A 26,700-nucleotide genomic window follows, 5' to 3' on the forward strand; every position below is an offset into this window, starting at 1 on the left:
ATATATCACATCCCAAAGCTGGCTTCCCCCAGAATGCTAGGCAGAACCTCCCTATGACTCTTGGGTCTCTATACCAACTCTAGAACTCCAAACTCTGAGTGTCTGTGTGATGCAGTGGAAAAGAGCATAGGCTCTGGAGTCAGATCTGAGTTCACACTTACTTACTAGTTGTGTGATCTTGGGCAAGTCACATAACCTCTCTGCATCTCAGTTTCCTCATCTGTAAAATGGGGATAACACTACTTACTTCACAGGGTTATTATGAGGATTAAATGAGATAATGAAGGCAGAGCACCTAAATAGTGCCTGGAAAACAATGTGTATCAGCACCTTCTCCCTTCATTCTGACTGTCCTCCTTTGATGTTCTTATTAAAAATGGCAACTGAGGACTTCCCTGGTGGTGCAGTGGTTAAGAATCCGCCTGCCAATGCAGGGGACATGGGTTCGAGCCCTGGTCCGGGAAGATCCCACATGCTGCGGAGCAACTAAGCCCGTGTGCCACAACTACTGAGCCTGTGTTTCTAGAGCCCACATGCCACAACTGAAGTGCGCATGCCTAGAGCCTGTACTCCGCAACAAGAGAAGTCACCGCAGTGAGAAGCCCGCGCACAGCAACAAAGAGTAGCCCCCGCTCACCGCAACTAGAGAAAGCCCACGTGCAGCAACGAAGACCCAACGCAGCCAAAAATAAATAAATAAATAAACAAACAAACAAATAAATAAATGTTCCTTTAAAAAAAAATGGCAACTGACCTCTGGGGCATATCTTCAATTCTGGGAATAGGCAGCATGGAGTACAGGGCGCAATAAAGTGGTAGAGGCGCTAACGTGACAGGTTAGGCGGATAAGGAACAACACTGACAGACTGGGGGTTTCAGGCCAAAATTCCAGTAAGAATCTTGACAGAGGCCATGTATTATACGTTCTTTTCAGAAAATTCCAGTAAGTACTCAGACTCACGCTGGATATGTAGTAAGAATGACGACATCTCTCACACATCTGGCATGAAGTGTCTATAGGTTTCTGAGCATAAAGAGGCACCGGACCAAGAATGTAAGTGCCTCTTAATTTATATGAACATAGAAAGCTATCCCCTAAAATCAAAACCAACAAAATTGGAACGAATTTAATGTGATGAAGACCAGGAAGGTGTCTTCTACCCTCAGTACTAATGGCCCTTAGCCCTCCTGCAGGAGTTACAATAGAGTTTTCCCTTCTGTCTAGAAACTCCTGCTGCCTGGGCTCCCACACACCACATTCTCCAGGTTCTTAACTGATCTCTCTTCCACTGACTCTCTTCTCTCCATTGCTCCCACTCCAGTCAGCCGCCACAATTCCAAACCCTGTCCTGGGCCCTCGTTCTTTCTTTGTTATCCTTCCTCCCAACTCAGCAAAATCAACCACTTGCGCGGTTTCAACTGTGAGAACCTCCAAGCTGAGTCCTTTCATCGGCGCTTCTAGACCCACATTTCCAATGAGTGCTAGACTTCCAGCTGAATGTCCTGTTGGAAACTCAGATTCAATCTGCACAACAGGAAACCCTCCAATTCATTCCTTCCTAAACTTTTCCTTCTCTTGAACTTCTAGTGATGAAGCAGCAGAGCCCTCGCTGAGCCACTCAGGTTGAAAGCCTGGTGTTAGTAGCCTCTGCTGCTCTTCTGTCCCTTTGCCCAGCAGATTCAAACAGTTCTATAGAAGCCACCTCTGCCATGCTTCTTGCACTGTCACTTCCTTTCCATTTTCATTGCCAACATTATCTCTTGACTGCATGACTGCAAGAGTCTTCTAAGCAATCTCCCTAGCAACGTTATATATTGTGCATATGTATCTTTTTAAAGCCCTGGCTCAAAAATTCTTTAGTGTTTCCCTACTGCCCACCCTCCAAAGTTCAAACTCTTTTAACTGATATTAACAGTGTCTGATCAGTCCTCCACCAACTTCCCAGCTTTATCCCACTCCTGTTCCCTGTACTTCAAACTGGATAATCTCTCATTCCCCAAACCTGTCCTATGCCTTCTTAACTCCACCTGGAAATGGATACCTCTTCATCTTTCATTTTCTAAGATCTAGCTATAATGCTGTATCTTTCATGTAGCTTCTTCTTCTCCCTTTCTCACCACCTAATCCCCTCCACCTGCAAAACAGAATGCAATCTCTATGTCCCCTGGAATACCACAGCATTCTGTACTTCTAATAGCACTCATGTCACTTCCTGTCTAGTTTCATAGTTAGTAGCATATCCAGCTGTCTTCCCCACTAGACTGTAAGCGACATGAAGGAACATATCATCTTTGTGTCACCCCCTGGGCCTAGCAGGTATAAGTATTTGTATAATCAAATGGCTGAATGTGCTATAGTAGAGAACAAAAGTAGAGGCCAAAAGGGAAAAGAAAGAATTCCAAAATCAGATCATGCTGTTCAGAGGGAGATTTGTGTGTAAAAAGAGAATTAAATGAGCTCAATGGATTCCTCTTTCAAGGGACTCAAGTTCAAGTCTGGGTTCAGCAACTAGCTGTCATCTTGAGTAAGTGACTTTATTACCTCAAGCCTTAGTTTCTGTAAAATGGAAAGGTCAAAGTTGATGCCTCAGTGGTCCCTAGAGTTCCATTATTCTTACCTCCCCAAACAGCTTTCTACTGTAGTCCTGGCAGACCTGCTGCATCCAAAGTTTAATTAAATAGGATGCTAAGGGAACTGGAATTATTTAATTTTAAAGCAGAGATGGCAAACTTTCTAGCTTGTAGGTTAGAGAAAGCTGTTAGTTTAACATCCCTCAGGCCTCAGAAAGTTTTAATAGACCCACTAACTCATCCCAATAAACCCCAGAATTCAGCTGTGTGCACCAGTGGAAGCAAGACTCGTGGTAAAATACAGGCCACCATTCTCTTGGGAGTCCCCTCTCTGACACTTTCCTCCGAGATTGCTATCTGACACACTAAGCAGACTGTCTTTTCTCAGCAGGTCCTTTGGGCAAAACTGTCAAATGGACTGGTGACAATGGAAGCTTCAATGGGGGACAGACACTAAGGATTTGAGGAAGCCAGGGACCTTGAGAATGACTGTGGATGCTTCACTAGGTGTGTGCTGGTCAAAGGTGTACTTTGGTCAGTTTAGGGCTTAGAAAGAAGATGATGACTTTGGTCTCGTCAAATAGGAGCGTTTGAGCTACAGACAGCAAATACTTGACCAAAAAGGAGAGATCAAGGCTATTCTGGAGAAAAGGTACTTCAGAAGTGGTGATTTCAAGGTGCTTCTATTAATTATACTTCTGTTTTTGTGAGCTGCTAAAAAATAGCTATTGCAATTTTGGGTTGCATTAATAAGAGTCTAGTCTTCTAATGATAGAAGTAACAGAACACTCAGTCTTTTTCACTAGTTAGACAATATCTGGAATGTTGTGTTCAGTTCTCAGCTCCCTATCAGCTACCTAGAGGTTAGCCACAAAGGATGCTGATTGGTCTAGCTGTGGCAGGAATAAAAAATGTTTTACTTGGAAAGGTGCAGATTAACAAATATTAGGAAGGTTCTCTTGTAGAAGCACAGACTCAGGCTATGTTGCTTCAAAAGCAAGGCCAGAATCAGTAGCAAATTCAAAGGAAGGCAGCCTTCATAACAGAGAAGTTGTTAATGTAGAGTTTTTAACTCTGTAAAGGATTAACTCATGAAGTAGTGAGACCCTATCATTAGAGATACTCATTCCAAACTCTTAACAGTCTGCACCACTCAAAACTGTCCCGTGTATTATATTGTCCCTGGATTCCCACCAACCTACATAACTCTTACTTCTCCATCAAGACTCAGTTTAAATGTTGCTTCCTTCAACAGGATTTCCTGACCTTCCAGATAAGCTAGGTGTGGGTATTAAATGCTCCCAAGCATTCTGTCCTTTGTTTACCATGTGTCTTCTCTGACATAATTATGTGTCATGAAAACTGGGGCTGTGTATTTTCAGTGTGCAGCATAGAAACTGGCATACTGTTATCTGGTGAATGAATGATGGCCATCAATCAGGAATGCTACAGAAAGAAATCCTACAATGACAGAAGTCTGGACCACATAATTCTCAGGCGTCTTCTAACTTTCCACTTACATGACTTTGGTGTAATCTAAGATTTATGTTAGCATTTCTGGTAGTTAGAATCTAGGTCAAACTTTGGTCACCTAGAGCCTCCATTCCTTTTTCACTGACAATATTCTATACTTGTAAAATTGATTTAATCCACTGTAAGGCTTCACGTTTGAAAGGAATTCATTTAACCTAAATATTTGGGTATATTCACAAGATGGAAGATTATATAGCCATTAAAAGTTACGTTTCCTGTGGGAAGATGGAGTACATGTGCTTTTCCCTATGCTTTCCGCTGAGTACAAGTAAAAATCCTGGACGCTATATATAAAACATACAGAGACTTCCCTGGCAGTCCAGTGGTTAAGACTCCACGCTTCCACTGCAGGGGGCACGGGTTCAATCCCTGGTCGGGGAACTAAGATCCCGCATGCCACATGGCACGGCCAAAAGAAACCAAAGAAAAAAACCAAAAAACAAAACAAACAAACAAAAAGAAGATTCTGGAAGGTGGGAAGAAGAAGGCAGACAAGCTGGGTACCTCGGGACCTGAGGAATGACACAGCAGTGAGTTCCCTGGGTTTTCTTTTGCCTCATGTATCCAAAACGTAGAGCTGCAGAAGTATAACCTGGAAATGCCAATGGATCCAGACCAATAAAAGCCTAACAAAAGCCTGCTCTCTTTAGTGAAGGACCAGGAAAGATGATAGCCACTCTACTTCAGCCTGACACCTCAGAAAAACTCTGTCTCACCACTCCCACCCACTCAAGCAAAGGCTGAGTGGAAATTTTAGAAAAATAAATTACTGAAAAATAGAATGAATGACATGAAAAGCCTAGTATGATAGTTGGGCTCAAGAGCAGAATGGAGGAGACAGTGGAAAGAAACAGTGAAATGGAAGGCAAAACAATAATGACCTAATCTGAACAATAGAGAGAAAATAAACTAAAAAAAGGAAAGAAAAGAAAAGGAAAAAAGAAAGAAAGAAAAAGAAAAAAAAGAGAGCCTCAGGGACCTGTGAGACTATAATAAGATCAGAGTCCTGGAAGGAGAGGAGAAACATGGTGGGGCTGAAAAAGTACTTAAAGAAACAATGTATGAAAACTTCCCAAATTTGGCAGGAGACATAAACCTACAGATTCAAGAAGCTGAGAAAACCCCAAACAGGAAAAACTCAAAGAAATCCATGCCAAAAGACATCATAATTAAACCTGTAAAAATTAAAGACAAAGGGAAAATATCATGAAAGCAGTCAGAGAAAAAATGACGCCTCTCTGAACCTAAATAAGTTAACCTTCCCAATAAATATCTCATTCCTCAGAAACCCCACTTCTTCCCTGAGAGCGGTGAAATTATAGGGGATTAAGAGGCTCAGTGAGTACAAGAGCTGGCCTCAAAACCACAAATGATAAGGAAATCTAAGTAGAGAAGAGGAATATTATCATAAGAGGAGAAATGACTCTCATACAACATGAAATAACTTTGCACGGTGCTCAAGAGAAATTAGAGAAAACAGCAAAGTAGGAAGTTTTCTGTGATATGTACTATTTTCCCATGAAATACAATGTTTAAAAAACTGCTATTTCTTAAATGCAGAGTTGAAACAATTTTTCGGCAGAAATTTCTAAGTTTAAGATGAAATGGACCTGATCCCATATAAAAAATTATTGTAAATGTTAAAAAAAAAAATGGGGGAAAAAAACATTTCAAATGACAGCAGATTTTTCATCAGAAACCATGAGGCCAGAGGAAAGAAGCACACTATTTTTCAAGTGTTGAAAAAAAAGAAAAATTGTAACCGAGCCGGACCCTATGGGGACTTTTCAGGACAGACCCCTCCCCCATATCCTCTGCTATACCTCCTCTCTGAAGTACCTAGATAATAGTATCTGATGCACACTTCCTGAGTTGTTTTACAGACGCTAAAACCACCAGTGGAAGAAATTAATTACTTGATGATCATGAGCACGAAGCCCCCCAGACCTACTAGCGCCTAAGGATTGATAATGTTAATTCCTATTATTCTGCCCTGTTATCCCACCATCAACCAATCAGAGATTTGTGCACAAGCTGATCACATACCCTGTGTAGGGGGTTGGAGGGGGGCGCCCTTGCTTTTAAAAATGCTTTGCTGAAACCCTTCGGGGAGTTCGGGGTTTTTTTTTTCCAGCATTAGCTGTCCGGGACTACTTGCTTGGCGCCCTGCAATAACTGCTGCACTTTCCTTCACCACAACCTATTGTCAGTAGAATTGGATTTACTGCACACAGGCGAGTGGACCCAAGTTTGGTTTGGTAACAATATCAAACCAGAATCCCATAACCTGCAAAAAAAAAATTCTCCAGGACCAAAGGAGAAACCAAACCATTCTCAATCAAGGAAAACTAAGAGAATCTGTTGCCAGCAGACCTACACTAAAAGAATGGCTAAAGGAGTCCTCCACACAGAAAGGAAATGATAAAAGAAGGAACCCTGGAATATAACAAAGGATGAAAGAACAGAATAAGTAAAAATACAGGTGAATACAATATGCTTTCCTTCTCTCTTAAGTTTTCTAAATTATGTTTGACAGTTAAGCAAAAATTAAACACTGTTGTGCTTCTAATATACTTAGAGAAAATATTAAAGACAATTATATTATAAATGGGAGAGGCTAAAGGGGCGTAAAAGAAGGAAAAGTTTCTACACTCCACTCAAATTGTTAAAGTAACAACACCAGTAGCCTGTGATAACTTATATAGTGTAATAACTAGAGTATCCACTAATAAAGCTATGCAGAAAGATTTACTCAAAAACACTATAGAGGGGCTTCCCTGGTAGCACAGTGGTTAAGAATCCACCTGCCAATGCAGGGGACACGGGTTCAGTCCCTGGTCCAGGAAGATCCCACATGCCGCGGAGCAACTAAGCCCACGAGCCGCAACTACTGAAGCCCGCGTGCCTAGAGCCCGTGCTCCGCAACAAGAGAAGCCACCGCAATGAGAAGCCCGCACACCGCAACGAAGAGTAGCCCCCACTCACCACAACTAGAGAAAGCCCGCACGCAGCAATGAAGACCCAACGCAGCCAAAAATAAAATAAATAAAATAAATAAATTTATTTAAAAAATACTATTGACAAATCAAAATGGAATTCAAAAAGTGTTCAAGTAACCCACAGGAAGGCAGGAAAAAGAAAACAGAAGTGAAAAATGGAAAACAAGGGCTTCCCTGGTGGCACAGTGGTTAAGAATCCACCTGCCAATGCAGGGGACGGGTTTGAGGCCTGGTCCGGGAAGATCCCACATGCCACAGAGCAACTAAGCCCGTGCACCACAACTACTGAGCCTGCGCTCTAGAGCCCACAAGCCACAACTACTCAGCCCACGTGCCACAACAACTGAAGCCCGCATGTCTAGAGCCCATGCTCCACAACAAGAGAAGCCACCACAATGAGAAGCCCGTGCACCGCAACGAAGAGTAGCCCCCGCTCACCACAACTAGAGAAAGCCCATGGGCAGCAACGAAAACCCAAAGCAGCCAAAAATAAATAAATAAATTCATTTAAAAAAAAAAAGGAAAACAAACAAAAAAAAATAATAAACTTAAACGCTAACATATCAATAACTACTTAAGAATAGGTGGTCTAAGGACAGAAATTGGCATAATACATTAAAAAACATGACTGAACTATGTATTGTCTTATCACTTCAAATATAATGATATAAGCAGGCTGAAAGTGCAAGGATAGAAAAAGATGTATCATGCAAATATTAATCAAAGGAAAGCAGAAATGTCTATATTAATATCAGATAAAATAGACATTAGAAAGAAAATTACCAGAGACACAGGGGGGACAGGATATAATAATAAAATTATATAATGAAGGCATAGCAATCCTAAATGTACATGCACCAAACAAGAGAGCTGCAAAATATGTGAAGCAAAAATCAATAGAACTGAAAGGAGAAACAGTCAAATCCACAATTAATGTTGGAAACTTCAAAACCCCTCTTTTAGCAACTGACAGAACTAAACAGAAAATCAGCAAGGATATAAAAGAACTCAACAACACCACTGACCAACAGGCTCTAATAAATATTTATAGAACACTTTATCCAACAGTAGCAGAATATACATTCTTTTCAAGCACCCATGTAACATATACCAAGATAGACCACGTCCTGGGCCATGAAAAAGAAACCTCAACAAATTTTTAAAAATTGAAATCATATAGTGTGTTCTCTGATCACAATGAAATCAAACTAGAAATCAATAACAGAAAGATAACAGGAAAATTTCTAACACTTGGAAACTAAACAACACACTTCTAAATAATCCACAGGTCAAACAGAAAATCTCAAGGGAAATTAAAAAAAAAAGCTGAATGAATGAGATGAAATTGAAAATACAACATATCAAAATTTGTGGGATACAGCTATGCAGTACTGAGAGGGGAATTTATAATACTAAATGCATACATTAGAAAAGAAAGTCTCAAATCAATAATCTAAGCTCCCACCTCAAGAACCTAGAACAAGAAGAGTAGAATAAACCCAAAGCAAGCAGAAGGGAGGAAATAAATGAAAAACCCAAGGAAGGAAAAACAAAAGATAAAGGCCATGAGATTGATTTTGAGACTACTTAGGACTGATAAGCAGATGAAAGTAAACCAAGTGAGGCTGCTTTAGCTTCTTCTGGGGAGAGAGCACACATGACTGAGGAGTGCACTGGAAAATCACTCTAGAACACTGCTACAAAGGGTTCATTTCTGAATTCCTAAGTCCCTGTACGTATGTAATTATCTTTTCACATTCTGGGCTAAGGCACAAAGTAAAAAGCAACAGTCCTTTGAAGGTTAAAATGTCTTATCCAAGTGTTTAAAACATTAGCAATAAAATTTCCTACCACTATTTAAGGGGATAGCACAAAAGACCAACAGATATCCATTAAGTTAAAGCTCCGAAGGGAAGCCACAAACACCAGCTAAATTTACCTATTTTTACACATGACTTGAATATTGGTTGTTCGGTAATTCAGGATCTTTCCTTCAACCCACTGACAATACTGGATATAGGTTTTCTCAAAAAGTCTTTCTTACCTCGTAGAAGAAGGGATGTCCAGCCATATCGAAGATGTTAACTTTGATTTCTCTGTCTCTGACTTGTACCCTGAAATGTTCAAATGCAAACAATCCCAAAGAAGGTCATGGCTTCTGTATTCATATTAATATCATTTATGTCACTTATGAATTTCAAAAGGTTATGTGTATGAAATTTAAAAGAGGTACTTTCTTAGTGCCTCTTCTTGATTCCAGATAATCTTTACAACAGGAGCCAGCAACCTGGCAGGTGGCTCCTGTTTTAAGAACCCTGAACTCATTTAGCCTCACCTTACCTCGACACTTCAGTCCACACCCCGTAACAAACAAATAGTAGCTATTACTGTGGTGCTAAAAAAAAAATGGATTTGGGACAGTAGGAGCAAGATGAAGGAAAACAAAACGTTTTACTTAGTAAGACACCGTAATTACTATTGGTTATGCTTGGTTACCATGCAGTACAATAAATAGTACAAAATAAATAGTATAAAGATGTATATTATTAATGTTGATTGTTTAATTTTCCTATGCCCTTCATTTGAGCAAGAACAATAGTCAATTTGTTTTCAGAAATTTGGAAATACAGAAGAGGACAAAAAGGGAAGTGACACTCATTCATATTAGAATTAACTACTGTTAACATCACAGTATACTTGCTTCCAGTCCGTTTATTTTTTTAAAGAAAAATCACTATTACTGTTTCTATAGCAAAGGCGGCTGGCTGGGGACGGCTGACGGAGTAATGGGGCAGGCCGCGGGGCCCTTGAAGGACTGTGCGTTGACTGCAGGCAGCCTCCTTTGGGAGGCCATTTCCATTCTTTTTTCACCTCGGTCCCCACCCCGGGACTCTGGGCCTCTGTTTTCTTATCTGGAAAGAAGGGTGTGGAGTCGTCTCCCCGCCCACACTCAGTGGTGTTAGGGCAAACCGAGGGCAAGGTGCCCGGCAAAGGTGTTGACCTGGCATGCGGTCCCTGTGGCTCCTGTGTGGTCCCATTTCTGCCCTCTGAAGCAGCAGGGCCCACGCACCAGATGTTACAGAACCTCCCTATCTTGGCTGCCCATCTCTGCAAATATGTGACCAGACTAGAATGGTCAACCCCAGGAGAGGCTGGACACAGAAGGCACTGCCCTGCCTTTGAGAAACCTGGAACAACTGGGGGAGTTGCAGCTGTGTAGGTAAAGAATACCTGGATGGCAGAGGAGACATGGTTCTGTAGATAAACCCCACACTCACATCTGCACCCAACCAGGAGAGCAGAGGAGAGACTGGTCTCCACCGTGGGGCCAAGGGCTGCCACATTCCCTCCTCCTTCTTTTGAACAGCTTTACTGAAGTATAATTGATGTACAGTAAGCTGCACATGTTTAAAGTATACAATTTGATGAGTTTGACATATGTCTACGCCTGTGAAGCCATCACCACAGTCAAGACAATGAACATATTCATCACTCATTTCCTTGGGCCCCTTTGAAACCCCTCCTTCCTGCCCTTCCTGCCCTACTTAGCCAACCACTGATCTGCTATCAGTCACTATTAGATCACTTTACTTTTTCTAGAATTGGATATATGTGGAATCATGCCATGTGTTCACTTTTTTGTCTACCTTCTTTTACTCAACATTATTATTTTAGGGTTTATCTATGTTGTTGCATATATGAATAGTTTGTTCCTTTTTGTTGCTGAGTAGTATTCCATCATATGAATATGCCACAGTTTGTTTATGTTAATCTGTTGATGGACATTTGAGTTGTTTCTAACTTGGCGCTACTAGAAATATAGCTTCTGTGAATGTTCACATACAAAAAAAAAAAAAAAAAGAAAAATCACTATTGGAAAATGAATGAATGAAACATCATAAATAATTCAAACACTAAAGAAAAGTAGAAAGATGAAAGTTTAAAAGTTATCCCAAATCCTACCACCCAGAAGAAAAACCTTCATTAATACAGATGAACATTACTGTAGACTTCTTTCTGTACATAGATAAGACTGATAGACGTAAATATTTTTATAAAACTGGGATTATATTAATTTAAAAGCATAAAATTTACATTTCACTGAATTTAACAAAAGAAAAAAAAAACTGATGTAAACTGGGAGGAATTATTGAGCTTTAAATATAAATGCTCTTTACCACAGAAACAGTATTTCCTAAAAAGATTCCTGTAAGGTTAAAAATGGAGATTATTAGCAATAAATTAACAGATTCAAGTTATGTTTTTTTAAGTAACATGTTTCAGCTTAGACAACATTGATAAGAGTCCCTCCCATGGACCACAAGGACAGCAGCACCTGCTCCCATTGTTTCTATACTACCTCCTGGTTTATTTATGATTATTGTTCCCTGTCCAAGTTTATAACATCCACTCTCTATTACTTTTTTTTCACTTGTTTTCCACTTTCTTTTCTGAGACCATAATTCCTACAGTTGTTTTATATTACTTGTATATTTCAATCAAACTAACCACTAATCATCTTATCATGATTTCTTCATTCCTGAATTCTCTGCCATATTTCATCAATTCTAAGATGCACATTTGTTTTCATTTTAACATCTGTGAAATCCATCAGGATCCATCTTACAAAAGAGAGTGTGAGAACAGCAAAACAAAACAAAATAATAACAGAGTTTGAGAGCATCTGCATTAGATCTCGTGTAACAATTTATATTAGAAAGTTTTGTCAGATAGTAGCTGAGAAGGGATGGAACTGAAGTTTATAAAATCAGGAAGTAACACAAATGTTTTCACAAATTGAAACTCAAAAGAGGTCAATTTAATTCAGAAGTCTGACAGAGGAAATTACCTTAAGAAAAATGGTAATTCATTACCTCAAGCCAGTGCTATCCTAAATTGTGGCCTGAAGACCACCTGCATCATTATATGGAAAGATGGGGAGGGTGTTTAAAATGTAGTCCCGTGCCCCACCTCAGATCCAGTGAATCCAAATCTTAGTGGGTGGGTCTTAGGAATATTCATTTTCACAAACTCTACAACTAATTCTTAAGCATACTGAAATCTGAAGGATGGAGTGGGAATCTATTTTTGTTTTGTTTTGTTTTTTAACATCTTTATTGGAGTATAATTGCTTAACAATGGTGTGTTAGTTTCTGCTTTATAACAAAGTGAATCAGCTATACATATACAAATCTATTGTTTTGACTGCCCAAAAGAGTACCCTCCTTCTCCCAACTGTGATTTAAATGGGTTCTTCCATCTTCTTTTTTGATGCCACTCTGCTGGCCACAGCTAACTGAGCTGGGGAAAGGCACCTATCTCCACCTGGACAATCAAAACCTTCCCTGGTATTTTTTAAATTTGTGATTAGTTTTGGTAAACTTGAGAGCTACCAGCAGCTGTGGAGAAGGAGCCAAAAGGTAGAGAGAGACACGTCATGAAAGGACCAGGTTATATTCTCTCCCTGGTTCCAGCGATCTCTGAGGCCCAGCTACATCCTTATAATTGGATTATGTGAACTGATTTTTTTTGGCTTGAGTTGGGTTTCTGTCAATCATATCCTCCTCCTCACCATAAGACAAAAAAAAAAAAAAAAAAAAATCAACCAGAAACAATACAGTCAGCCTTACGGAAGGCTCTGTATCCATGGATTCAACTAAACTTGGATCAAAAATATTCAGAAAAAAAATTCCAGAAAGTTCTAAAAAGCAAAACTTGAAATTGCCGTAAGGTGGCAACTATATATTTACATAGCATTAACATTGTATTTAAAACTATTTATTGATATATTGTATTAGGTATTATAGAGATGATTTAAAGTATTGAGAGGATATGCATAGGTTACATGCAAATACTACACTATTTTATATAAGGGACTTGAACATCTGCAGATTTTGGTATCCACAGGGGATCCTGGAACCAACATCCCTTGGATATTGAGAGATGACTGTAGTCTGTTGAATAAACCACAGTTCTAGGGCAAAACATGGTAACTCTTATTTCTTAAATGAATAAATTAGCTACTTAACATGGATTCAAAACAAAACTGCCTTGAATAGGATATCCTACCATATAACTGATGAAATCCTGTGCCCTGAAGTATAGATACACCCTACCACTTTATTCTACCTTCTTGAATGTTGCCTTCATATTCTAATGTTGCAAACTTCCTCTTCAGATGTATCTATCTTACCTAACAATAATTATTTATTGAGTATCGACTATGTATAAGCACTGTACCAGGCACCTGGAGATAATTTATACTAATAGCCCCTGCTTAATGGAGCTTTAAATCTAGCAGGAGACATTAAACATATACAAATGATAACACAAGACAATTTATGCTGAGAACCATGAATAGCAGAGAATTTTAATATTTCTGTCATTTTCAACTAAAAGGAGTCCTGACTGATAAAGGAGCTGTTCAGAAGGCCATATGGGAACAGTTACACTTTATACCTTGAGGAGATTGACAGGCGGAGAGATGAGGGGAAAGGACATTTCAGGTGGACAGAATGAATGATGGCACTGAGATAGGAAAGTATGATGGCACAAATTCAGCATGGATGGAGAGTAAAGTGTGTAAAAGAATGAGATAACAGAGAAAGGAAGGGGCAGGTTGAGGTCAGAATAGTGAGCACCTGAAATTCCACCTTTGGGGATGTGCTGTCTACCCCAATTCTACTTTCCCCCAGTGTAATTTCCTGTTAATGTGACCCTATCTCCCCAAGCTCAACCCACCCTTGATTCATCTCCAAATAAATCCCCATTTATACCTGATTTTACTCTTCCCAGATCATTTTTGCTGGATTCTAATAGGATGTAAAGATCATAAAAGGAAGTTCTCTGATAGAAAATTTTCCACGTAATATTTAGGCTTTTGGGAGAGAATATTTCAAAATTCTCTAAAAACATAACTGCTAATCAGACCTGCTTATATAGAAACATGCTTCCTGAAAAGCTACATCTGCCAGGCAGGCTTTGTGCTGACTTGCTCATCACCAGACCCTACACCCCACACAAAGCCTGGCAAACAGAAGGTACTCCATGATGAACAAATGATGTGATTACTACTATCTGTAAAGGTCTCATTCCTATGTGTCCCAGTTTATCTTCAGACTCTCCATTTCAAGACAGATCAGTTTAGAAGGGTTCTGAATTTCTATGTAATTTGCAAGCCCAAGGAAAGAATATATGTACTCACTTTGTGACTCCATAGTCAATTCCAATTGTTGCAAGGTATTTAGACACAAATCTTTTCTCACAGTATCGCTTTATAATACAGCTCTAAAAAGGTAAAAATACATGCTTTTAGTAAAGACACTCTGGGAATGTATACAAAATAAGTACATTTCTTCATTATGGTTTCTTCATTCACCATGAGACACAAAGCTTTTTCAAAAGCCAAAACTATAAAATAACTGAAACAAATACTAAAGGTGAAGATTTTAAAGAAAAATTATTTTAAAATTCTTCCCTTAATACCAAATATGGGTATGTTTTCAGTTTAGCGTTCAATCCTTGTTCTCTTTTCTTTTCTTTTTTTTTATAAATTATTATTATTTATTTATTTACTTATTTTTGGCTGCGTTGGGTCTTTGTTGCTGCGCGTGGGCTTTCTCTAGTTGCAGCGAGTGGGGGCTACTCTTCGTTGCGGTGCGTGGGCTTCTCCTTGCAGTGGCTTCTCTTGTTGTGGAGCATGGGTTCTAGGCACGTGGGCTTCAGTAGTTGTGGCACATGGGCTCAGTAGTTGTGGCTCCCCGGCTCTAGAGCGCAGGCTCAGCAGTTGTGGCGCACGGGCTTAGTTGCTCCGCGGCATGTGGGATCTTCCCGGACCAGGGACAGAATCCGTGTCCCCTGCATTGGCAGGCGGATTCTTAATCACTGAGCCACCAGGGAAGTCCTTCTCTTTTCTTTTGAAGACCTCTTCTACTCTTATATTTTTAACAATAACACCAAAATATCTGTCTACCTTGACCTCCCTCCCCAGACCAGATCCACATTTCCAAATATCTACTAGACTAATTTCTACTTAAATGTCCCACTGTTCCACAAACTCAAAATGCCCAAAAATGAACTAATCTTATACATAAAAACAGCGAATCCTGCTCACATCCTAGTTCTGTTAATAATGCCACCATTTTCCCAATTACAGGGTATTATATTACTAAAGTCATGTTTGATTCTGAGTCTAAATCTTCTTTTGAATGTTTCTTCCATCTTTCTCCTCACTCCAATTCCCATTGATACCATTTTGGTTTCAGTCTTCATCATCTAGTTCTGTACAACTACAACTACAGGAAATTCTTTATTGGTCTTTATGTCCCCTTTCCCTCCCAACTTCAATCAACACTGCATACCACTAACGTTATTTCACTTCCCTAACTCAAAAATTTTCAGTGGCTTCTCACTGCCAAGAGTTCAGCATCCAAATTCCTTTGTCCGTTATTCAAGATCCTCCATAATCTGGCCCTAATCTGTCTTTTCTGTCTAAACCCTTCTAATATAAACCCTCCATTTCTGCAAAACTCCCAGGCCTGACTTTTGTCATTACTTTTCTCTCTACTTGGAAAGAGCCTTCTCCCTTCTTTCCAAATCTTACTTATCCTTTAAGGTCCAGTACAAACTCTGAGCTTCCAGGTTATAAGAGATCTTGCCTACATCTGAACTTCTCTAACACTTTTTATATACTGTATGTGTATATAGTACATATACTATATATGTATATAAATGTATATATACATATATAATGTATTTGTTATCAGTTATTCACTGCCTTGTTATCTTTTCACATGTGCATATTTATCTTACTTCTTCAGCTAGACAGTAAACTACTTGAGGGCAAGCACCGGTATTTTACTTCTTTATATCTTATAACTTTATATCTGAGCAATTAGCTCAGTGCCAATGAAAAACTGAATTAAAATGACTTGTACATTAATAGCAATCCTTAGCACTCATGAAACATAATTTACTTGAAGTGCTGGTCATGAAGCTTATTCTGCTCAAACACTTTCCTGATGAACCTCAATCTATATTAAATAGGACAGTTGCTTTAGAAAGTACTTAATAAGCTCATTGTGAACTGAAGGAAAAACTTCTTTGGAGTGAGTACTGCTAAGAGGCTATACTTTTAAAAAACACTTTACAGGTTGAAAGCACTTCTCAAATGTTTTCTCTCACAATATCCTAGAAAAATAAATATAGCCTTTTTCTAAATTATTCATGAGATTAAGGGACCAGGAAGTCCTTTAACTCCAGTACACTATTTAAACACTAGCCCTAAGTATTTAAAGAGATACACATTTAATTAATGGTGTGAATAACCACTCCCTATAACCAAAGAGACAGGGTTCCTGGGCCTTAGGATCTCATAAACTAAGTTAAATAACATAAATATAGAGAGACTTTTTGCTTTCTCTATTTTTCTTAAATAGATTCTTTTAGGCACTTTTTAAATGCAGTTCCAATTAAAATCATAAGGTTTGAAAAAAAAAATCTTAAGGTTTGAATCTTTTTTTTCCTAATAGAATTACCCTAAAATTCATATGAAAGAACAGTTATCTGAGAAGAACTAATTCAAGTATGAAAAACAGGAAAGGGGCAGGGCAGTAGAAAGAGGTGGGAATTTGTATTGACAGATACTAAAATATAGTCTGAAACTGAGAGAGTATTATACTAGCATAAGAAAAGACAAGTAGGTCAGTAGAAGAGAACAGAGAGCTCAGAAATAGATCCCATTATATATAAAAATTTTAAAAGTGACAAAGGTGATATTTAAAGTCAATGGGAAAAAAATAATTTATTTAGTAAAATATTACTGGCACAATTGCATATCCATCAGGAAAAAAATTAAGTTGGGCCCTGAACTTCCCTATATACAAAAATAAATTACAGATAAATTTATGATTTAAGTATTTAAAAATAAAACAATAAAAATTTCAGAAGAAAATGTGCAACATATGTACAACCTTAGGGAAAACTTTTCAACCAAGAAAGAAAACCCAGAAACCACAAAAGACAGGCATATCTGTATGTGTATGGCTGATTCATTTTGTTGTGCAGTGGAGGCTAACACAACATTGTAAAGCAACCATACTCCAATAAAGAAAAAAAAAAAAAAAGACAGGCATAGCCAAAGCAATCTTGAAAAAAGAACAAAGCTGGAGGTATCATACCCCCTGATTTCAAACTGTACTACAAAATGACAGTAATCAAAACAGTAGGATATTGACACAAAAACAGACACATAGATCAATGGAACAGAATAGAGAGCCCAGAAACAAACCCACACTTATATGGTCAATTAATCAATGACAAAGAGGGAAGAATATATAATGGTAAAAGACACCCCCTTCAATAAATGGTGTTGGGAAAACTGGACAGCTATATGTAAAAGAATCAACTGGACTACTTTCTCACACCATATACAAAAATAAAGTCAAAATGGATTAAAGACTTAAATCTAAGTCCTCAAACCATAAAACTCCTAGAAGAAAACATAGGCAGTACACTCTTTGACATCAGTCTCAGCAAAATTTTTTTGGATCTGTTTCCTCAGGCAAGAGAGACAAAAGTAAAAATAAACAAATGGGACTACATCAAACTAAAACGCTTTTGCACAGCAAAGGAAACTATCAACAAAATGAAAAGGTAGCCTACTGACTGAGAGAATATACTTGCAAACGATATATCTGATAAGGGGTTAATATTCAAAATATAGAAAGAACTCAGACAACTCAACATCAAAAAACACAAATAGCCCAATTAAAAAATGGGCAGAGGATCTGAATAGACATTTTTCCAAAGAAGACATACAGATGGTCAACAGGCACATGAAAAAGATGCTCAACACCACTAATCATTAGGGAAATGCAAATCAAAACCACAATGAGATATCACCTTTTACACCTGTCAGAATGTCTATCATCAAAAAGACAATAAATAACAAGTGTTAGAGAGGATGTGAAAAAAAAAGGAACCCTCGTGCAATGTTGGTGGGATTGTAAATTGGTGCAGCCACATGGAAAACAGTATGGTGGTTCCTAAAAAAAATAAAATAGAACTACCATATGATCCAGCAATTTCACTTGTGGGTATATACCTGAAGAAAACAAAAACACCAATTTGAAAAAATGTATGTACCCCAATGTTCACTGCAGCATTATTTACAATAGCCAAGATATGGAAGCAACCTAAGTGTCCATCTGTAGATGAATGCATAAAGAAGATGTGACATATAAAAATGGAATATTACTCAGCTGTTTTTAAAAAATGAAATCTTACCATTTGTGAAAACATGAATGAATTCTAGAGGGAATTATGCTAAGTGAAATAAGTCAAAGAAAGACAACTAGCATATGATCTCACTTATTTGTAGAATCTAAAAAACAAAGCAAACAAACAAAACAAAAATAGACTCATAGATACAGAGAACAAATGGGTGGTTGCCAGAGGGTATGGGGGATGGGGAAGTGAAATAGATGAATGGGATTAAGAGGTACAAACCTCCACTTACAAAACGTAAGCTACCAGGATGTGTTATACAGCATAAGGAATATAGTCAATAATATTGTAAGAACTTTGTATGGGGACAGCTGGTTACTAGACTTGTGGTGATCATTTCATAACGCATGCAAATGTCAAATCACTATGTAGTACACCTGGAGCTAACATAATATTATACGTCAACTATATTTCAATTTTAAAAAGATAGGCATAATTGAGTATATACAAATAATAATAAAAGCAATTGTATGGTAAAATATAAAAGTATTAAAAGACAACATACTGGGGCAAATATTTGTAACTTATATGACTGGCAAAGAGTTAATAACTCTAACGTCCCCCAACCAGAAAAACTGGTAAGAAAGACACATTATCCAAGAGAAAAATAGGCAGGGACTATAAATTGAGCAATCCACAGAAAAGCAAATCCAAATGTTCAATAAGCATTTGAAAAGATGCTCAGCTTCATCTGTGGTCAGTGAAATGCAAATTAAAGTAACAATGAAATTACTTCTCACTAACCAGATTAGTAGCAATCAAAAGAATGACAATACTGTGTTGGCAGGGAGTTAGGGGGAAATGTACCAGCATATTACTGGTAGAAACACACCTTTTTGAAGAGCAATTGGCAATTGCTACTAAAATTTTAAAATGTGCTATTCAACCCAGCAGTTCTACCCCTGGGAATCTAGTCCAGGTATTTAAGGATATATATACCTATAGAAATGTATTATAGCAAGATTGTTTGTAGTAGGGAAAAAGGGAAACAAGTGAATTCTCATCAATAGAGGAGATACTCGCATGTCATGGACTATTATGCAACCATGAAAAAGAGTGATTGGAGCTATGTCAGATAATTGGAGGAATCACCACAATCTACTGTTAAGAGAGAAAAAGCAGGGCTTCCTTGGTGGTGCAGTGGTTGAGAATCCCCCTGCCAACGCAGGGGACACAGGTTCGATCCCTGGTCTGGGAAGATCCCACATGCTGCGGAGCAACTAAGACTGTGCACCACAACTACTGAGCCTGTGCTCTAGAGCCCGTGAGCCACAACTACTGAGCCCACGTGCTGCAACTACTGAAGCCCGCGTGCCTAGAGCCCGCGCTCCACAACAAGAGAAGCCACTGCAATGAGAAGCCCGCGCACTGCAATGAAGTGCAGTGCGAGCCCCGCTCGCCGCAACTAGAGAAAGCCTGTGCGCAGCAACGAAGACCCAACACAGCCAAAAATAAATAAATAAAATAAATAAATAAAGCATGGATGTCATTAAAAAAAAAAAAGAGAGAGAGAGAGAAAAAGCAAACTCCAGAGAAGTATATATAATACTGTACGATGTGGGTACTTTTGACTGCAAGTAAGGGAAACCAATTCAACTGACTTAACAGGAAAATATTTATTATAACTGGAAATCTAGAATTAGGGCAGTCTTCAGAGTTGGTTGATATGAAGAGTCAATGGTAAGACATCAGGATCAGATCCTAGAGGACACTGAGAACTGGGCTGGGATTCTGGGGTAAACTGATGCCAATGCAGAAAGCTGAATTGGATATAAACAAAGACCACAGAGAAATTCCCCCATAGAGGGAGTTAAGCCCTTGGGAATCTCCTTTTTCTTACTGCATCTCCAGAACCTCTAAAACAATGTTGAATAATAAAAGAAAATAGTATGTATCCTTTTCTGCACCTAATTTTAAAGGAAATGGCCTTAGCATTTTACCATTTGGTATGTTTGCTGTTGGTTAATAATATTGTTTTTAAAATAATAAAAAATATTGGTTTTCATATTTAAGTAGCTTCATTTTATTCTGATTTTGCTTAAAGTGTTTATTAGGTTGATTATATCATTTTTTTTTTACAGTACAGAAAATATTTTCTCTAGTAATCAGTTCATGTAACAAATTATGTTGATTAACTTCTTGATGTTGAACCAAGTTTGCACTCCGTGGGATAAACCCTACTTGCTAATAGTGAAATTGTTTTGATATGTTGTTGAATTCTATTTGTGGATATTTAGGAATTATGCATCTGTATGTATATGTGAAAATGGTATACACTTTTCTTTTTTGATACTATATCAAGTTTTGCTATTTAAGTTATCATGACTTTAGATAAATAAATTGGAGTGCTGTTCATCTTTTTCTGCCTTGGAATAACTTAACTGAAATTATGTGTTATTTAAAGCTTAAATAAAACTTGTTCATGAAGCCATCTGATCCTGATACCTTTTTGGATAGTAAGTCCTTTAATTGCTTTTCCAACTTCTCCTTAAGTGACTGGTCATTTGGGTTTTCTACTTTTTGAGTCAATTTTGGTAATTTATATTTAGCTAAGAAATCCTCCATTTCCTCTACATTGTGAAATGTGTTCCCACAGAACGGAATGTAGTAGTCTCTACTCTTTCTTTCAATTTCTTCCATTATGTGATTATGTCTCCTTTTCAGTATTGATCTTGTTAATTTTTTGCTTTCTCTATTTTTCTTAAATAAAATTTTAGGCATTTTTCTTTTTCATTAATCTTTCCAGGGAATTCTCTCTTTCTCTTGGTGAATTTTGTGTCATTTTTCTTCTGTCTTAAGTATTAAGTTTCTTTACTTTTTAAAATTCCATACCATAATATACCATAATATTCATACTTTTAAGGCGTACAATTCAGCTGTTCTAGGCATATTCACAAAGTTGTACAACTATTATGTTCCTTTAGTTTTTAATCTCTCTTTTTTAGAAATGAGTAAGATAATGCATTTTCCTTTCACTACAGCTTTAAATTTGCCCTGAAGTTTTTGGCATGCATTCTCTCCTTTCATGGCTTTCTAGTTATTTTGTCATTTGCTTTGATTTGCCCTTTGATGCAAGGATTATTTACTAGGGCATGCCTTAATTTTTAACTTGAAATTATTTATCTGTATATCTTCCTATATTTCCCAAATTCTTTAAAATGAGTATGTATTACTTTTATAACTAAGGCAAAATTTTTAAATTACATTTAAATCTTTTATCTGTGAAAAATTTATCTTTGAGAAAGGCATTCAATAGGAATCCACTCCACCCCCAAATAGTAGAAAGCTGTTGTAAAAGTGCTTATTAAATGGTCCCTACTTTCCCAGTTTAACTATATTTGTTGTAAACTGAATTTCCTTATATGTTTGGGTTAATTTCTGGACTCCATTCTGTTCCACTGATGTCCCTATATTTCCTCTCCAGTATCAACAGGAAAAGATTGTAACTTTAAAACATGTTTTAATATCTGGTAGTGTTAGTCTCCTCTCATTTCTTTTCCATAATTTTCTTGCTGATTCTCACATTTAATTTTTCATAAGGACTTTAGTACTTTTTACTATGTTCTGAAGAAAAAAAAAGTATTGCTGTTTTAACTGGAACTGAATCACATTTGTAGATTATTGTAAAGAACTGACATCTCTAAAATATTGAGTGATTCTAATTAAGAAGAAAGTATATCTTTCCATCTGTCTAAGTAATTTTGTGTCCCTTTGTAGAAATGTTTTTCATATAGGTCCTAGGTGCTACCTATTTCTTCGTAAGTTTAAACCCAGGCCCTTTATTTTGGTTGTTATTGTAAATTAAAATAGTTTTTCAATTATATAGTCCAAACAATTATAATTTGATATAGTAAAGCGATAAAGTTTTGTATATTAATTTTGTCTTTTCTAATAGCATTTCAGTTAATTCTCTTTGGGTTTCCAGATAAACAATCATATCATTAACAAATAATGATAATTTTGCTTTCTCCTTTCCAGCATTTTGTATGTTATTTCTTTCCCTTGTCTAATTGCATGGGCTAATAAATCTAGAACCATATTACATAAATGTGGTGACACACTGGGCATTTTAAGCTATTTCTAACTTTGCACCATTAAGCATAGTAAAATTTTTAAAGTGAGCATGCTCACTTAGCCAGTTTAGTACATAACCTTCTAGAGGTTTTATTCTTTTCTTTTCAATGCCTGGCACATAATTGACATTCAATAATTGTAGACTTTCAGCTATGTTAATACCCACATACACATAGATACATAAACAGTACAAGATCATACTAAATGGAAAGAAAAGACACTAATAAACATTTACTGAGCATCAACTATGTGCAGGACACTGGCATAAACACTCCCATTAACAGCTTTTTTGGCATGTAGATCCTACTGGGAGTTGATTTTGACAGCAAATAATGATGGGAAGAGAGCACTGCAATGAATGTGAACCCCCAGGTTCTAATCCTGTCTCAGTCACTTATTTGATGACCTTGGAAGGTTCTTAACCAACAGCTTCCACTTACCCTGAAGGAGAGACAATTTGGGTGAAGAAGAGGCAGTCTCAGAATTCATGTGGGGAAAGAACTCCATTCACCTCTCGCCCTCCCTCCCCCCATACTATGGGAGAGCTTAGAGCTGACAGCCAGTAGAAGCAGCACAGAAAAAGGCAGTGGAACTAAGACTTCTTTGGGATAATGGATGTGGTGACACTACCGGAAGTAAAAACAAAACAAACGAATAAAACAAAATTATGCAGGTTCCTTGACATCCATTGCACGTACCCTGTGAAACACCTTCAGCATCAGTTATGCTCTCTTACAAATGAAATGTAGATTCTGGTCTCCGCGTCTGCGGAGTAAATTTTACAAATCCCCATCCTCACACACGGCCCAGTAAGTTCCCTTCGGCTCCCCAGCTCTGCTGGGGGTAACTAAACTTTTTTTCTCCATCTCTGAGTCCTGGACGGGTCACCTAGAACGCAAATATGGTATCCAGGCAAACGATCTGACATAAGGACCCAGGCCTCCTTACTCTCTTTGGGATACATTCAAGGGTTAGAGGCCACTCGAGACACCTTCTTAGGTGTCGGAAGGGGGCAACCCAAAGGTCAAAAAGGTCAGGAGAGTTTTCCCAGCGGAGCCGCATCCCCCAGGAGACCCAGGCCCGCTCAGGGGCGGGGAGGAGGCTGGGTCCCAAGCTGTTGAGTGGCCGCCTTCCCAGCCAATCGCCACGTCGCTCCGCCGCGCTGTGGTCCCGCCCCTCCCAGCGCGGCACTCACTTTTCCCACTTCGGCGTTGCCCATGGAGATGACTTTGATACGCAGGGACTTGCCAGGCTCCTTCCGCTTCGGTATGTTGGCCTCCATTGCTCTGGCTCTCTCGGGGCCACCCGCCTTGGTCTCTCCTTGTTCACCACGCTGGCCCGTCCCTCAGGCTTCCTCGTCCAATGGCGGAACTGCTGCTCTCGTCACCGCCCCGGCTCCGCGGCTCGCCATCCCTGCCTCTGGCAGCGGGCGCGGGCGACTGGGAGCGTAGGGAACAGGATGAGGGAGGAGAGAGTCTCGCGATGCTAGAAAGGGGCAGCGTGACGTCATCGCCGGGCTCCGGAGACTAGGCTGTTCCCTGGGGTCGCGGGATTTAGTCCGGGCTGCGTCCCTCGGCAGGAAGGTGGCGTCGGCAGGTTGCTGAGTTTACTCTGCCGGGAGGGCACTACCTTGTGTTCAGGGGGCGACGGGACATAGACATTTGTTAGGTTCGCAGCCGAGTGGTAGAAATTTATTGGCTATTCAGGGCAGATCCTCGGACTGGAAGTAGCTGGAATTATGGGTTAGTTCAAGGGCCAGTGGCGCTAAATATTCGAAGTAGACCACGGTCCGTTTTGGGGTACTTTTTGTGTATGCTTCAGTACCCATGGGCCCATCCACTGACCCCTCTTCCAATATTATGTGTCCCTTCGGGCTTCCTGAGAGGACTTTCTCCTGAGATCTGGAACCAGGGAAGTGGGGAAGTCGGGCTTTGGTTCTGGAAGAGGGCCATTAGGCAAGATCTGAATCTTGTACCTATCATTTAAAAAAAAAGGTTGTCCATTTGGAGTCAAGACAGGTTTCAGTTTAGTCCTTGATCTTATATTACGTAGTTCTCATCTGAAGGCGGAAAGCTCAGACTAGACGTTTCTTACACTCTTTTAGTTCTATCAAGGTGTGTGTGATTGTAGCTGTGTGCTCCGTTTACCTCCTTTCCCTGCTACTCGTGCAAATTTCATCTTCTGTTCTCACCTTTCCTTTAGGTGATAATATAACAGTAGAATAATAATGAATTCTAAGATAACCACTTTTCTATTCTGATTCCAAGCGATGAGAAGAAAAGCATCTTCTAGAACAGAGATCAGTCTGAGAGGAACTGTAGTTTTTTGAGTCAATATCTGTAGTTACAGAAGATAAATAGAACTTGGCAAATGATTATTTAGTACCCTGAAAAAGAATGGCTGCCAATTTCCCAGTAAATTACGAGGGCAAAGGCAGCATTGTTTCTGTTCTCACATAGCTTTAAACATCATTAATACATTGCAGGAAGATAGTGACTAGAGGTTCAAAATTTTGTGACAGTTATTTTAAATTAGATTTTCAAGCATTTTAATTTTAAAATTTAATTTTAAAACAGTAAATGCTTTTTAAGAAAAAAGCTTATTTTGGATTGTTTTCATAATCAACAAGTAATATAACTTAGTTCAATGAAGCTTCTAAAATTCTTTACGAAGATGAAATATAAGTCCTGGTTAGCATTTTGATAGTTTAAAGCTTAAAAGAATTGGATTTATACTGATTTTCCAGACGTTAATCTCTCAGTATGATTTAATAAATCAATAAACGTCTGTTTGATAGTTCACCTCTGACCCTGTAATAGAACTGGTATTGTAGAAGAGTAATTGCAAAATGTCAAATCTTCAACTATTAAAGACCGGTTAGGTATAATACTATTGAGCCTAAGAGCAGTAAAATGTGCTGAAGATTAAAATTTATTACCATTTTTTCATACTGATGTTTTCAAGGTTTGAATATGTACAGCCATATTGTTTACTAGGTGTGTTAAATTAGTTTGAAATTGAAAAAGCTAGAAAGTTAGTTAGCTTTCTCTCCCAGTCTAAGATAAAAAGAAGAAAGAGAAGCATGAATTAGCTATGTATGGAGCTGGAAGATATGGTATGGGGGTTAGGAATGTGAGCTCTGGAGTCAGCCCTATTATACATTAAGTTGGCATGACATGGGCATGGAGTGGTGGAAAGGGTTACAGGAGATAATGTACATGAAATACATGGTAATCCCCAATAAACAACAGCCATGTGCTTTCATTTACTCATGTTTTTTTATGTTTATGTATTAAGAAAGATTCTACCTATTATTTAAAATAAATTATGAAATATGTTGGACATACGTAAAGATATTAAGAATAATGTGATGAATATCTGTGTATCCACCACTTAACCTTAACAAATAAAACATCAGCAATATTGTATGTATTCTTCCCCAAATGTACATCCCTCTTCCCACTCTACAAAGCATTGCAACTATTTGAGTTAGTGCTTTTAATTTCCACCCATTTAAAAGTTGTTTTACTACATATGTATATACACTTCGAAATATAGTACTGTACTGCATCTTTTAGAAATCTTTATTTTGAAATAATTTCAAAAATTTCAAGAATAGCAGGGGGAAATAAAACCTTGTATACCACTTATCCAGATTCATTGTTAATATTTTGCTCATTTACTATATCAATTGTGCTCACTATCTATGTATACACAAATATACACACATTTTTTTCTAAGTCATTTGAGAGTAATTTGCAGACATCTTTCTTTATTCATAAATACTCCAATGTTCATTTCCTAAGAACAATGACATTCTCTTACATAACAACAGTATATTTATTAAAGTAAGGAAATATAACATTGATACAACACTATTATCTAATCCTGTGGTTTTCAAACTGTGCACTGGGTGCCCCACAGCACCACTGTGAATTCATAGGGGATATCTGCGATATTTTAATTCTAAATTCTCAAGGCAAGAAAAACTATGCAAAACTACTCACTCGAGGTTATGTACAATTTTAACAATAGATGGCGCCATATTCCTTGGATATGTCATATATTTGGGAAGCTGGGTTTTCCGGTGTTTGTGATAAAAAGTACAGCGCAAAAATCAGTGTAGCGCAGGAAATAAGTGGGGTCGTGTCCAATCTGATTCCAAGGTTTGAGAAGTTGTGCAGTGCACAGTAGCTGCATAAATCCCATTAGTAAGTAATTGTGGTTATTTAAGAAT

The 26,700-nt window shown here is 38.3% G+C and overlaps 1 protein-coding gene across 2 annotated transcripts in view; it reads right to left on the minus strand.

Annotated features, from left to right (window-relative positions):
* DNAJC27 (DnaJ heat shock protein family (Hsp40) member C27) overlaps positions 1–23,903 on the minus strand; it is a 46,411-nt gene extending 22,508 nt beyond the window's left edge. For both annotated transcript variants that reach the window (XR_011076672.1, XM_068564881.1), the window contains exons 1-3: positions 23,659–23,903; positions 14,308–14,390; positions 9,148–9,217 (exon numbers count right to left, since the gene is read on the minus strand). Coding sequence is in view for 1 of the 2 variants with exons in the window: in XM_068564881.1 (XP_068420982.1) it covers positions 9,148–9,217; positions 14,308–14,390; positions 23,659–23,745 (240 nt within the window). In the remaining variant the exon portion in view is untranslated. The remainder of the gene's footprint in view (positions 1–9,147; positions 9,218–14,307; positions 14,391–23,658) is intronic.
* Positions 23,904–26,700: the final 2,797 nt, after the last annotated feature.

The sequence above is a fragment of the Eschrichtius robustus genome, chromosome 15 (assembly GCF_028021215.1).
Source record: "Eschrichtius robustus isolate mEscRob2 chromosome 15, mEscRob2.pri, whole genome shotgun sequence".
NCBI lineage: Eukaryota > Metazoa > Chordata > Mammalia > Artiodactyla > Eschrichtiidae > Eschrichtius > Eschrichtius robustus.